This window comes from Urocampus carinirostris, chromosome 18 (assembly GCF_059441175.1).
Source record: "Urocampus carinirostris isolate Australia breed hairy pipefish chromosome 18, RoL_Ucar_1.0, whole genome shotgun sequence".
Classification (NCBI taxonomy): Eukaryota; Metazoa; Chordata; class Actinopteri; order Syngnathiformes; family Syngnathidae; genus Urocampus; species Urocampus carinirostris.
The window spans coordinates 26,529,698-26,543,470 of NC_142366.1; the positions used below are offsets into that span (position 1 = coordinate 26,529,698).

Below are 13,773 nucleotides of genomic sequence, written 5' to 3' on the forward strand. Positions count from 1 at the left end.
GAACATAACAGATAAACACTTTAAGATTAAGTTTATGATAAATCTACTTATATGACATCGCTCTTTTCCATCTGTCATCAGTATGAACCTGTATTTATTCATCTTCATTCATGCAATGTTTGCGTTGCGTCGTCTGCTACAAGCCACGTGAACTCCTCATTCCTTAGAGATATTAATGTACATTTACATTTTGTAGCGTCAATTGTGTTAGCTTCTTTTGAATCTTTCTTCTGGGGCTGAGGTTTTGGCTCGATTCCCAACCACTTATCCATTTTTCTACTTTGGAAACGACCTTTTAACACTCAGGAAAGTCCAGAAGCACTAAGTTATCCGATGCAGGCTTCTGATCGGGTATTTGCATACTCGGCAGCTAAACGAACTGAAATTTCCAAACCGAACGAAGATTTTGAAATCGGAATAAAGCCAACGTTTTGATTTGAAAGAAAAAAAAAACATCTAGGGTTTTCCAAGTTATACGCCCGACGTAAAAGATGCACACCCTGGACGACGTTATTTCAGACACTGCTATAATGCACTGTTTACATGCTGTTCACTCACCTTTTAGAAGCTGAGAGCTATTTTGTTATGTATTGGCTAGAAGGGCTACTTGTTGTATGTCCCTTTCTAAAAAGAAAACTTACTGTGTTACTACCATCTTATGAGGAATTGGGTTAAAATATTCAGTCAGCCATTATGCCAGTTAAAAATCAAGTTTCTCTTGAAAACCATCGTCACTATTGGCCAATTTTGCGGTTCTAATTTGCACACTTAAGGGCAGCGCTGTTATTTGTAAACTAGATTACTGGCACAAAAATGGGTGAGGGTCTTAAAAGGTAAGAGTGGGGAGGAAATGCCATATTTGTGTATAACGCACGCCCCTGAATTTGATTTTAAAAATGGGTATGGAATTCTAACTTACCTCAAACTTAGCATTGAAAAAGACAAACGTTGAATACATGTGGCCAGAATGGGAAGTTATTCATCGTTAACTATAAACACATCAAATTTACAATGTATTTGAGGGAAGATCGGGCTTTAAAATTCAAGCTCAGCAAACTCCGTCGTGAGGACTTTTTTTGTGAGGGGGGGGTTTGCTTCTCGTTTCCTTTTTTTTAAATAAAAAAATTAGTCATCTGTCATTGAAGTTTATTTTTCTTCGTGAATTAGCCCAAGCAATGAATTTCATCCCCTTTGCATCAATTGCATAAATGCGCACAAAACAAGAACAGAATCCATTGCGTGTGCAGATCCTCCACAATGACAGATTTCTTATACAAGGCCAAATTCCAGTTCGGGCTTAAGATTTTACCACTAATTCATATGTCCTCACGCCCGATTCAAATACAATGAAGAGTCTTTTTCCCTGTTGTGCTTTTGTATCTTTTATTTAGGTTTGGTTTTCTCCAATCTCTAACATCCGCCTTTGGTGACAATGAGAAATTCTAGTGCATGTTACGCATTAACAAGTACAGTGAGCTGATTTTGATTCAAATACCACCCTAAATGCATGAATTACTCTGGAAATTGCCACATTACACCCCTCAAAACATTTTCTCGTTTCATCCTTCCTTTCCCTAAATCCTTACAAATAAAAGCAGACATTTCGGGAATTCTTTGGGCTTGGTTCCTCAAATCAAATGAATCGGTCAGACTCAGGCGGGTTTGGGCTTTAATACCCGAGGGCCACAGGACCGGCTGGATTTTTCGATCCTACCTCTTATCTGGGGTATCAGTCTGGAGTACAAATAATGATGTGCAACCTGAGACTTTTTTTTTTTTACACACCTTTATTTTGTTTGTAATCACAGAACCATGAGTTAAAAAAAGAAAAATTGAAAAAAAATTCTGCTGAGGTTAGATCTTTTTTCGCCCTACGCCAAAAAATGCCACCATGAACGCCCCTGTTTGACCTGCCTTAAAATAGCCCGTTTGATGACAACCAGGCAGCTTTCTTCTGACACTGCTTTCTAACAACTCTTAACACTCCCTCCCCGCATTAAACATGTTTCCTGACCTCCCTCGCGCCTGTAAAAGTAATTCTTGCCTTCCGATTCTGTCAGCGATGTATATAAAAAAAGAAATTAAAAACTTTTGGGCCGGTGACGTCTGTTCTGCAACGTGCGCGCGTGTTCGACTGTGTGTAAAAATCAACTAAAAGCGCCATCAGCGTTTGCTGTTGTAATAAATGCCCCCTGTGGGCGGCCTATGATCGCCCTGGCCCCCTCCCCCCCACACAGACAGAATGGGGTGGGTGTGCATAGCGGGAGCAGAAAGAGATAAAGACGCTGCAGAGACAGTGGGGGGCGCCACCTGGGGAGGGGTCGTCAGCCTCCACTGGTCCTGAAACCTGAAACGACAAGAACTCTTCTAATATACAGAGAGAGGAGGGGTGGGGTGAGGGGGAAAAAGGAAGACACACGAGGGATGGGTTCAACCGAATCAAACAAATGCGTCGTCTTGCAGGAGCCCCCGGCCTCTAGAATAATCATGGGTGGGGGGGAGAAATGTCGCCGTCCGCCAAGAAAAGCGGCGAGGAACACAAAAACTAAACCACAAGGCGATGATCTGGGGAAGGTGGGAGGCAAGAGGGAAAGGAGGGGGATTGTGGATACAAGCAAACAGACTTCAAACACATCGAACTTCCTTAAACATTTCACATCGGATAAAAAAAAACAAAAAAATAAAAACCTTTCGACCCATTTCCACTCCCACGCTTTTTTTATGTGGGGAATGAGGTGATTGGGTGGGCTGTGGAGGACGTGGAAGCAGGATGTCACGGCCAGACCCAAAGGAGACACCCCTGCAGCCTGAGTTACCACCATCATCATCATCAACCCTGCACCCCCCCCCCCCCAAAAAAAATGAAAAAACAAACAGAAACTTGCCACCATACTCCAGAAGGCCAGCGCATACCTTACCAGGGGGCCGCACCAACCTCCGCACTCGCACTCTCACATACAAATGCACACGGCATCCCAGTCAGTCTGTCCAGAAGTTTTTTTTTTCCTTTTTTTTTCTTTTTTTGTTGCTTCTGGATCTCTTCTTTTTTGGGTCGGGGAAAGGGAGGACAATTTAAAGTGTGTCTGTGTGTGTGTGTGTTTGGGATTAGAGAAGGGAAAGGGAGTTGATAGTAAAAGAAAAGGGGAGGGGTCGGAGTGTTTAGTAAGGCCAAAACCACGATGTTCGCCCTCGGCCCCTGGAAGAGAGAGAGAAAAAGAGGGTGAGTTTTTCTTGTTCTGCTTGGCCCGAGAAGATGGACACCGATTTTGCCGGTGTGGGCATCTATTTGGCGGGCGCGCTTGTGAGCAGAAGTCTCAAAATTTACATGTCTGAGACACCAAACTTTATACAACGAACAAGTGTGGACGAATAGAGACCGTGTTTTGAATTTCAAGAGATAAGTGTATATATGTGTGTGTGGATAAGGAGTAGTAAGGGTGCACTCTCCCTCTTTTCTCTCTCTCTCCAACTCCTTTTGACAGATTGCACAACAAATCAAAGAACCCCACTAGGTTGCCAATCTTCACAGTCGGGGGCAACAACATTCACATATTGAAACAAAAACAAAAAAAAAAAGGAATTTCTCCCTGAAAATGCCATTAAATGTGTACTAATATATATATATATGACTTGATTAATATTTTAGTAATCCAAGACTAAGGCAAATATCATGGTAAAGTTGTCATTTGATTGTGTTGATAATCTCTTATATTTGGGCACTAGAAGTCGCTGTATTGTGAAACACAACCCAAAACTTGTGCTACAAAGCACGGAAAGAACACAAACTACAAAAACTCAATGACCTAACCGCACAGGTTTCTGAGGGTACCCTCAGCAGCAAGATGGAGAATCATGTCAGTTCCCTTTGGGTGAGCCTCATGTAACATAAAATACCAATTTCTCCACCCAAAAGTATTTTATCTTATTTAAAAAGGTATGTTTGTTGAATATTAAACTTCTTATCCAAACTGAGTTGTTTACCACGAGGATGCTTAAAATACACAGTGTCCCTTTAACAACATCCAGACTGTTCATCAAAATAAGCGTCGCCAAATTGATATTAGCAGCTGCAGTATTACGTCTAAGGAGGCGGAATATTCACAAATTCATTCAAATGCATACCTTTTTGTATGTGCCAATCCACTGCTGCAACGATAGAGCCAAAATCCAAATGACCAAGCCATTTTTGGGTTCTCAGAAAACTACAAAACTAGCTTTCAGTGCAGAAGATGCTATATTTTATTGTGTAAGGCTGCACTAGTTTTTGGCAACAACGTTAGATTAGAAAGCAAAGCTGGTTTTAAAAAGTACGCAACTGTATTGGTATAGAAGACAATGTTTTAAGCATAAAAGACACCAACTTTTGATCAAACCCACTAACTTTTAGGGTAAGAAAATGCAAGTTTAACATACAAGACGACGCAGGTTTAAGTGCAAAACTTTCGCATGCTTGACATATATTACATCATATTTGTAAAAAATGTAATGCATATAAATACCATGTATTTTATTTATCTAATATTACAACACATCTCCACCCATAGAATCAAGTCGAGCTTGGACAATTATTTATTTTACCCCTTTGTACATAAGGGTACACATCCTATAAAAACCCGTTTTATGCCCTAGAAAAATAATTGAATCTTCTGCTTTTAATTAAATTTAACGGTTGTGTTATTAAAGTTTATAGTATGATTTTAATGTCAAGCTCCTTTTTGATATAAATACACTTGTATTTAACAGTTTAGTGCACATTTTATGACATTTCTATCCAAATACAGAAGGCGATTCTCATATTTTAAGTTATAGAAGTCCCCAACTGCTCTTGAGGGGCAAATAAATTCCCCTCATGAAACAGTACAAAAAATGGGGTCCTTGAGAGTGAACCCCTTCAAGAGACAATAAGACAAATCCTCAAACAAGCGACAGCACAACCCCACAGCATGACAATAAGGCCAAACGACACTCAACAGGGGCTGGCCCTTCACGGCACGCACACACGGGGACAGACATTGAGTGAACTGATGCTGAGATCAGGCTGCAGTAATGAACCTTTGTCTCTGGAGTGCACACATTTAGTGCACAACTTCATAGGATGTAACATCCAAATTCTTATTTTGCATGACTATCATTTAATTAAAAAGAAAAAAAATCTAGCTTCAGACACAAGATACAACTGTGGCATGCCCTAAAAAGATATACTGAATAATTATCATTGAAGTGCAAAAACATGCTAACTGGTCACAAGCTCTTACAAGAAAATTGATCTTAGGAGAGCACATTACAAGAATTCATAAATGAAGTCTTGAATACAATGCGTTTGCACAAAGCCTTTGCGTTGACTGAAATGAACATGCCATGCAATGATGCCCACCCCTGTGATATGACTTGTGTGCAAATGAGAGCATAAGTACGTAAAGTTAAAATAAGCGACCATTCGTGTGGCACTTCAAGGTGATCATTTATTGTTTGTCAAGTTTTCAGATGATTCGAATAAGGGGCTTCCCATCTACATTGAGATTAGCCCAATATAAAATCTCACAAACTACATTAAATATTAGTCCATACTTAAACCAGACTTGTCAAACTTGGAAGTTAAAAATAAATTAAAAAAAAAACAAAAACGCCACCACATACAGCAGCATATATAAATTCCGATTAAATCATATTCTCGGCTCAGAGACGCTTACTTCCCGGGGCCATCACCACCATAAACAAGCAGCCAAGACCGAAAATCAAAATCTTACGTATGTATTGAGAAGCGTATGTTCCTATTTTAATATTACTTATCATAACATTCTTTTTTATCTGATAGTTAATGACATGTTTACCCTGGAATGGAACGTCTAATCTCACAAACAATATTCACATGGTGATAAATGTCAACAAACACTATTTCATGAGGGCATTCCCAAATTGAATGTGTTGGTCTGAGAAGAGTGTACAGCTTTAAAACCAACATTTTAATACACACTAGTGGCTATCTGGTACTGTGACAACACCCAGTAAACTTTCTTTGCAGAAGAACACATCTTTTCCTCAGTAAAAAAATTAGTCCAGGATTTCATTCTCATATCTGTAGCTATCTGTAAGCATGAAGTTGCTAAACAAGGTGCTGTTCATTTTACAAGATTGCAGTGTAATAATAATTGATTGATAGCTAATCGGAGTGACTCCGGGACCAGTCGACAGCATTGGAGCTGTGAGACATAAGTATGATCTTTTAAGACTTTGAAGCCAAATTGTTTCTGAACATGAAGTTGAAAAGCATTACAGAATATTTGAAATTTAGGGTTTAATAAATGCATTTCACATTGAACCAACAATGTTATTTAGATTCAAGAGTAGTATGGACCACTTGTGATTTTCATTTTTTAACAAAGTTAAAATAGTGGGTAAGTTGCCAAACTTTCAATCAATTGGGAGACTTTTAAAACTGACCCATGATTAGCGCCAACATGGTACCCATGCCCTACACTACTTTAAGTTCCATAAACAAATTGTGGCAAATATGGAGGAAACAGTGGTGACTCCCTTAAAAGGGACATAAAATGCAACAAATTTTCAATTACTTTTTAAGAACTTGGCATGAGCAAATAATTAGATAGGTGCCTTCACCCATCAGTTTGTGGCGTGTAAGTGACACCGTAATTTTCATAAAATAGGACCAAACAGACTGCACTCAACAGCAATCGCAATCCTATGACAGATAAAAACACTGACTGGTTATATTGGATATTTGTCAATCCAAGCACCTATCAAAAACCAAACCCGCAGATCCCGAAGCACCAAACATTTAGACGATCAATGCTGATTTGTAAATAATTTACTGGTGAACCCTTACTGCAGATAACTTGCAGGACAAACCCTGAGATAATTGGGGTGCCAATTGTACCATCATGACAGTTGAGGGTTATTCAGACCACAACGTTCAAAAAGCAGTTGATAATGAAAATCGACTTCAGACCATTTTTATTTACAGAGACGAAAGGGAACATTTAACAATAAAAATAGAAAACCGTATAGAGTTATTTACTTAGTAAAAAAAAACAGTCTCATCCAAATGGAGGACTGTGTGTATTACACGGATCACTGTTTTTCGATATTTTTTTTTATTAAAAATCAGTATAAAATGTAGTTTTTCCTTTTCTCAGCTAAAACGAAGCATTGAAAGAGACAAACGTTGAATACAACACGAGGCCATGATTACAATCATTTATCCACAATTATGAAAACAAACATTTGATCCCTCAAACACACATCTACTTTTAGGTTCTCAACAAGGAAGAAGCGTCTTCTAGGTTCAAGCCAATCTTCAAAGGTTTAATTTCCTGAGTGTGTGTATCTCAAGATGAGCAACAGAAAATGTGATGCATGATCAAGGAGTTCACACCATGTGGGATGTGAGAGGATGCGAGCATGGCCACTGACGGTCGTCCCACCCGTTTTATGAGTGCGTCTGTTCGGAGATAATGTTCATGCGGGTGCTGTGTCCTCCCCTAGAATGTCCACTGACCTGAAGGCCCGTCCTCTACCCCGGGGTGGTGTGTAGTAGCGAGCGCGCGACGAGAAGTTTCCGCCCCGTGAACGGAAGCGGGCCCGCGAAAAGCCGCGATCTGTGGTGCTGATGCCGGGTCTGTTGGTTCTCTTTGCGCCCACCTGATAAAGCCACATTGGAACTTTTAGTAATGGTGTTTAAATAATATATAGATATATATTTATATCGATATGGTTAGCTATATATACACACACACTTATACATCTTAGTAATGTGATACACAAATCATTTCTATTGTGAATGTTACCTTTATCTGCCTTCCTCTAAAAAGAGACTCATCCAAAGCCATCGCTGTCCTTACAGACTCTTTGTCTGCAAACTCTATATATGCAAACCTGTTGAATGTAAACAATGCAGTCATGGCAAATCAACGCCTGCACAGCAGCAGGAATAAATTTGAACACCGTCACCTCAATCTAATTTTGGATACATTACCCTTTGGGATGCCCCGTGTATTTGTCACACAAGATGGTGACTCTATTTACTGATCCACAGCCGTGGAAATGTGCTTCAAGCTCTTCTGCTGTTGCGCCATAATCCACCTAAAGGGACAATTGAAAAGGACTGAACTCTTTTCTTTTGTGACAGTGAATCTGTATTACTTTCAAAAGAAGCTACCCACGTTTCCAACATATATAGATCTGCCGTCTGCTTCCATTTTTTCTTCAAATGACATGATGACAGGGCCAACTAAATTAAAAAAGGAGAGCATGGCAGGTAAGAAAATTTTAAGTGCGCTGGCTAGCTACAATAATTACCGATATGCATTTAAAATACTTCTAAGATGTTCTTATAAACCCCCCCCCTCCCCCCAAAAAAGTGATTTCCACTATGCTTTACATTACCATAGAATAACAAATCACAAATTGTTCAAAGAGTACAAAGAAACAGAGCTTCAAAACCATATTCTGTCATGAAAGTTTGTCATTAAAATATAGTGTACCCTTTAAAACAAAGCATCACCCAATCTAACTCGATTGGGTGTCAAAAATAATGTATATAATCAAAAGTGTAACTCATACACTGCCATTGAAACTGCAGACCAGAAAAAGCCAGGCTGGAAATCAGCATTTCTTGAAGAAAGCAATATATACCTGGTGGTGGGCTTAGATTCATTTGCTTCTCCACCTCATTCTGCAGCTCCTTCAGTTTTTCGGCTTCTTCCTCCATCTCTCTCACACGGGCTTTAATCGCCTCCAACTCCTGCAGAAGATACAAATTGGAGAATGAAACTATGCATGAACATACAACTATAGAAAGCTGTTAACATATGGAGTTGGTGCATCTTGACAGTCAAGTCTTTTGTGTAACTTTTGGTTGTTGTCCAATTAGCTTTAAGTGATAAGTAGCTACACAAATGTTCGGAACAGCAGCCCCTTTGAAACCTTTAGGGGTAGGAAACCATATTTTAACTTTTCTGACGCAATGAACCAAGTGTTTTAAATCACAAAGTCAAGCAGTTTGCCTCTATTGCTTTGTAGTTTAAGTGTCCTACACTTTTTCTGGAAAGTCTGATACCTATCTGATCCATTATCAGATTGGGACGCGCCAAGGGGTGCCAAACAGCGAGATTGCACGGGGTGGGCACCCTGAAAACGAGATTTAAACAATCTGCACCACATTTGTCAGTTTCTTCAAGGCGTGTTCCACACAATTATAGATTTAAGTGTATTAAAGCCCTCAAAGTCATCCTTTATATTAAGCTGGAAACACACAGAAGGCTCTGTCCCCAACCCAGTGTGGACCATCGTAGAGAGTGGTGCATTGCAGTGGGAGTCATTCCAATTCCACCCAAGTCAAGAATGCCACACACAAACCGAAACCAGAACATATATCAAACCCAGTGACCTACATTAAACAGCCACCATAAACACGTGCATACAACGACTTGAAAGCGCCATGTCATATAAGAAAAGCACCAAATGCCGGACTCAGGGCACGGCTTTACAATCCATACAACGATTGCATTGAAGCATGATGACAGACACGCCTTGAAGACTCAAGTGTTGCGTGAACCGGCGATCCACGTGAGATTTGTATGAGGACGTCTTCTTAGATGAGACTAAGCGCTATGTCGCGTTGTAAAGCCGATCGCCACCCATAAAAGGTGCAAAACACAAGTGATCCACCAAATCGCCGATTAAAAATGGGGCGTTTGTGCATTCACCGGTGACCATGATCAGCTAGCATTAGCCAGTTGCACGGTCATTTTCACGACTTTGATGTTTGAAATACCGCAGCGAGGAAGCTATCTTGCAGAAATACGCGAAAGAAAACGTGACATTACCGTCAAACAGGGAACGATCGCAATCAAGGAGACCAACTGGGTGGTGTACAGCGGCTGCACTTCGTCCTAACCTCGCCCCCCGGCTACCGCGAACATTCCATGTTTGCGTGATACCGGCGATTTGTATTTACGGGTTCGGTGTCGCCGACTGGCGCAGAAACTCGCGCCCCTCTTGCGCCAAAATGGCCGCCCATACCGCGCATGTCACCACCCAGTTTCACTGCACTGCGCGAACCATAATGGCGGTTGAGTCCCAACAGGCAGTTATAACCACGCCACATGTGACAAGAATCTTTATAAACACTCCAAAGGGTTTATAAGAGTGTTCGCCATTATATATCGCCATTTATAACCATATCAGCCTCACGTCTTCACACGACGACTCAAACAATGCCCTTCACTTACCGGGTCTTCGATGGCCGCTTCCCCTTCTTCCAAGCCCGGCTCCTCGTCGCCCACGCTGGGGTCTTCCAGCTCGTGGTGTCCAGGGTCGGAATCGAGTAGCGATTCCTCCGCTAGTCCGTTACCGAACTCCGCCATCGCCACCGTACCAAGTGTAACGACGCGCCTCGTGGCCGTAACCGATGGAGTAGGCCCCGAATGGCGCACAGGGGGGGAGGAGATAGCGAAGAGGGGGGGAGGCGGAATACGCGTAGTAAAGTTAAAAGGTGGAGATAAAAACCTTGCTATTACTCAGCCCCCGTTGGAAAGCGTACGCCGTCAAACATGTATTAATTTGGGGGGCTACACCTCCGGATAAAGTCCCAAATTCCAGTCCAAGAGCGGGGTTCAATGAATTAACTCGGTGGGGGGAAAACACATACGGTTGAAGACATGAGCTCCACAGCACCCCCGTTTCAGAAATGGAGGCCGGGGGGCGGAGCAAAGTGCCGCTGCCAACGTAAGACCCAATCGTATTCGCTATCAGGTCATTGGAACCCGCCTTTTTACGCCTTAGCGCATTTGAATTGGTTAAAAGAGTAACTTTTTCCGGGTGCCAAATCAAATCCGTCACTTTGATTGGGTTACACGCATGACGAGCCAATATGCCGATCGCCGTTGTAAAATAATACTATAAATAACGTAATTATTCCACTTGCATTTTTATTTATTTTTCTCTGTTTAGCAGTACCTCTACTTATGAATTTAATTCGTTCTGTGAGTAGCTTTGTAACCTGAAAACTTCATAAGTGGAGACGCATTTTTAATGTAAGTGCGCTAATCAAATTAAAATACTCAACACATTACAGTGGGTATTTATGTATTATATTCCTTTTACTTTATTATTGTTTTTTTTTCAACACAAGGATACTGCTGGAAATGTGAATTTTCCTACGGGGATGAATAAAGTATCTATCTATCTATCTATCTATCTATCTATCTATCTATCTATCTATCTATCTATCTATCTATCTATCCAAACATCTATCTATCTATCTATCTATCTATCTATCTATCTATCTATCTATCTATCTATCTATCTATCTATCTATCTATCCAAATATCTAAACATCTATCTATCTATCTATCTATCTATCCAAACATCTATCTATCTATCTATCTATCTATCTATCTATCTATCTATCCAAACATCTAAACATCTATCTATCTATCTATCTATCTATCTATCTATCTATCTATCTATCCAGACATCTAAACATCTATCTATCTATCTATCTATCTATCTATCTATCTATCTATCTATCTATCTATCTATCTATCTATCTATCTATCTATCTATCTATCTATCTATCTATCTATCTATCTATCTATCTATCTATCTATCTATCTATCTATCCAAACATCTATCCAAACATCTATCTATCTATCTATCTATCTATCTAGACATCTATCTAGACATCTATCTAGACATCTATCTATCTAATCCGTTCCAAGCCCCTCAAAACTACTGTATATTTGTTATATTTCATCTAAGAACATGAAACAAATTCATGTTAAAATTAAATTACCGCACAATAAACATAAAACCAGAGGCACATAATGTAAAAGACAACAAAGAATAAAGATAATAATATAATATTCTTTTACCCTTTGCCTCATATTTCTAAAAAAAACTGATCCAATGACGTCTGCTTTTGCCAGCTTTTGACTATCTGTTCAAAATGCGCAAGGCAGACATAGCGATAGCCTGACTGGTCAACACTTTTTTTCCGGGTGATTCCTTTCCACAAATTCCAAGACTTCATGGAATTTTGCCTTAAATGTCTTTAATTTTGGCTGATTAAATGATGGCTGTGTCTTCCTCCCCGCTATCCTGCCAGAACCCCTTCTCCTTGTCGTCACTGAACTCTAAAATGTGACGGAGACACGAAGAGCATGCTATATATATATATGTATATATATATATATATATATATATATATATATATATATAAGCACACTTTTTTAAGAGGAAGTACTCTGTTTCCATTATTATTTAAACCAACCGATCAAAGTGACCCCCGAAATAATTGTCTATTTTTCTCTTTTATGTAATTGATTTCTATTAAATTTGTTCCTCCCAAACCCCGCCTTTTCCCTTTTCTTTGTTTTTTCTTCTTTGCTTTACTTTTATACTTTACTGATAGTCTTTTATCTTTTTTTTCGCTTTAAAGTCTTTGTTGCATGCGATGTTTGATGTCAAGCAGAACCGGCCCGAGCCTTCATGGGGCCCTAAGCAAAATTCCATTAGGGGGCCCCCTACTACTTGATTTGCATCCATACTAGAACTTATTCCATGTTCTACTCCAGGGGTGGGCAACTGTTTAGTTGGGGGCCGCATGTGACATGTTATACTTCTTTTGTGGATTATTTCATCAAATTGGTTTTGAAACATCGATCAAAATAGTGTATTAGGTCCCTGTTTTAAGCACTTCATTTGTTATTCAGTTTTGAAGTATTACTGTAGTTTTTTATTTAACCATTGATTAAGTCTTATTTTTACTGAACTTAGGTAGATTTAAATGGTTTGCATTTAAATAGGGATTTTCAAGTCAATGAAGACCTCCCAAAACGCTTTACAATGTGCTTCACACTTACCCATTCACACACACGCTCACACACCAATAGGGAGTCCGCCTCCAAACTTTTGAGGATAATCAAGATGCTAATTAGCAAATGTTCTGCAATTATATAGCGCTTTTCAAGTCAATGAAGACCTCCCAAAACGCTTTACAATGTGCTTCACACTTACCCATTCACACACACACTCACACACCAATAGGGAGTCAGCCTCCAAACGTTTTGAGGATAATCAAGATGCTAATTAGCAAATGGTCTGCAATTATATAGCGCTTTTCAAGTCAATGCAGACCTCCCAAAACGCTTTACAATGTGCTTCACACTTACCCATTCACACACACGCTCACACACCAATAGGGAGTCCGCCTCCAAACTTTTGAGGATAATCAAGATGCTAATTAGCAAATGTTCTGCAATTATATAGCGCTTTTCAAGTCAATGAAGACCTCCCAAAACGCTTTACAATGTGCTTCACACTTACCCATTCACACACACACTCACACACCAATAGCGTGCGAGGCGCCGACCTTATTGGGGGCATTAGGGATTCAGTGTCTTGCCCAAGGACACTTCAACATTTAATACGGAGGAGCTGGGAATCAAACCTGCAATCTCTTGATTCCAAGACGAGCGCTCTACCTCATGAGCTAATGCCGCCCATTTTTGTAGTGTTACATTGTTTTATTTTTGTACTATTTTTGTATTATTTCTGAAGTAATTTTTACGTAGTATTTTTTTCAGTATTTTTGTAGCACTTTTGTTGTATTTCTAAAGTAGGTTTTTTTGTTGAATATATGTAGTATTTTTGTATTACTACAGTAGTTTTATGATTATAGTATTTTTGTAGTATTACTGAAGTATTATTTTTTGGTAATATTTTTGCACTACCACTCTTGTCCATCCATTA

At 39.8% G+C, this 13,773-nt stretch overlaps 1 protein-coding gene across 2 annotated transcripts; it reads right to left on the reverse strand.

Moving 5' to 3' along the window:
* Window positions 1–1,767: 1,767 nt before the first annotated feature.
* pabpn1 (poly(A) binding protein, nuclear 1) lies at window positions 1,768–10,722 on the reverse strand. 2 transcript variants are annotated; one of them, XM_088321928.1, is made up of 7 exons: window positions 10,251–10,722; window positions 8,653–8,761; window positions 8,181–8,248; window positions 7,994–8,100; window positions 7,806–7,893; window positions 7,517–7,659; window positions 1,768–2,347 (listed from the first exon to the last, which is right to left on the reverse strand). In XM_088321928.1, exons 1-7 carry the CDS (start codon window positions 10,383–10,385, stop codon window positions 2,164–2,166), a joined length of 834 nt encoding a protein of 277 aa, XP_088178054.1. In that variant the 5' UTR covers window positions 10,386–10,722; the 3' UTR covers window positions 1,768–2,163. The 2 variants fall into 2 exon arrangements, with proteins under 2 accessions (XP_088178054.1, XP_088178055.1); XM_088321929.1 differs by having other exon boundaries at window positions 2,202–3,196; window positions 10,251–10,720.
* Window positions 10,723–13,773: the final 3,051 nt, after the last annotated feature.

Bases quoted from the DNA above. Each gene is read 5' to 3' on its own strand.
- pabpn1 (XM_088321928.1), bottom strand. From the start codon at position 10,385: ATGGCGGAGTTCGGTAACGGACTAGCGGAGGAATCGCTACTCGATTCC. The intron at 8,249-8,652 runs GTATATATTGCT...TTTTTAATTTAG, and splicing joins GAATCTAAGCCCACCACCAG to TTGGCCCTGTCATCATGTCA. The intron at 7,894-7,993 runs GTAATGTATCCA...TACATTCAACAG, and splicing joins TACACGGGGCATCCCAAAGG to GTTTGCATATATAGAGTTTG.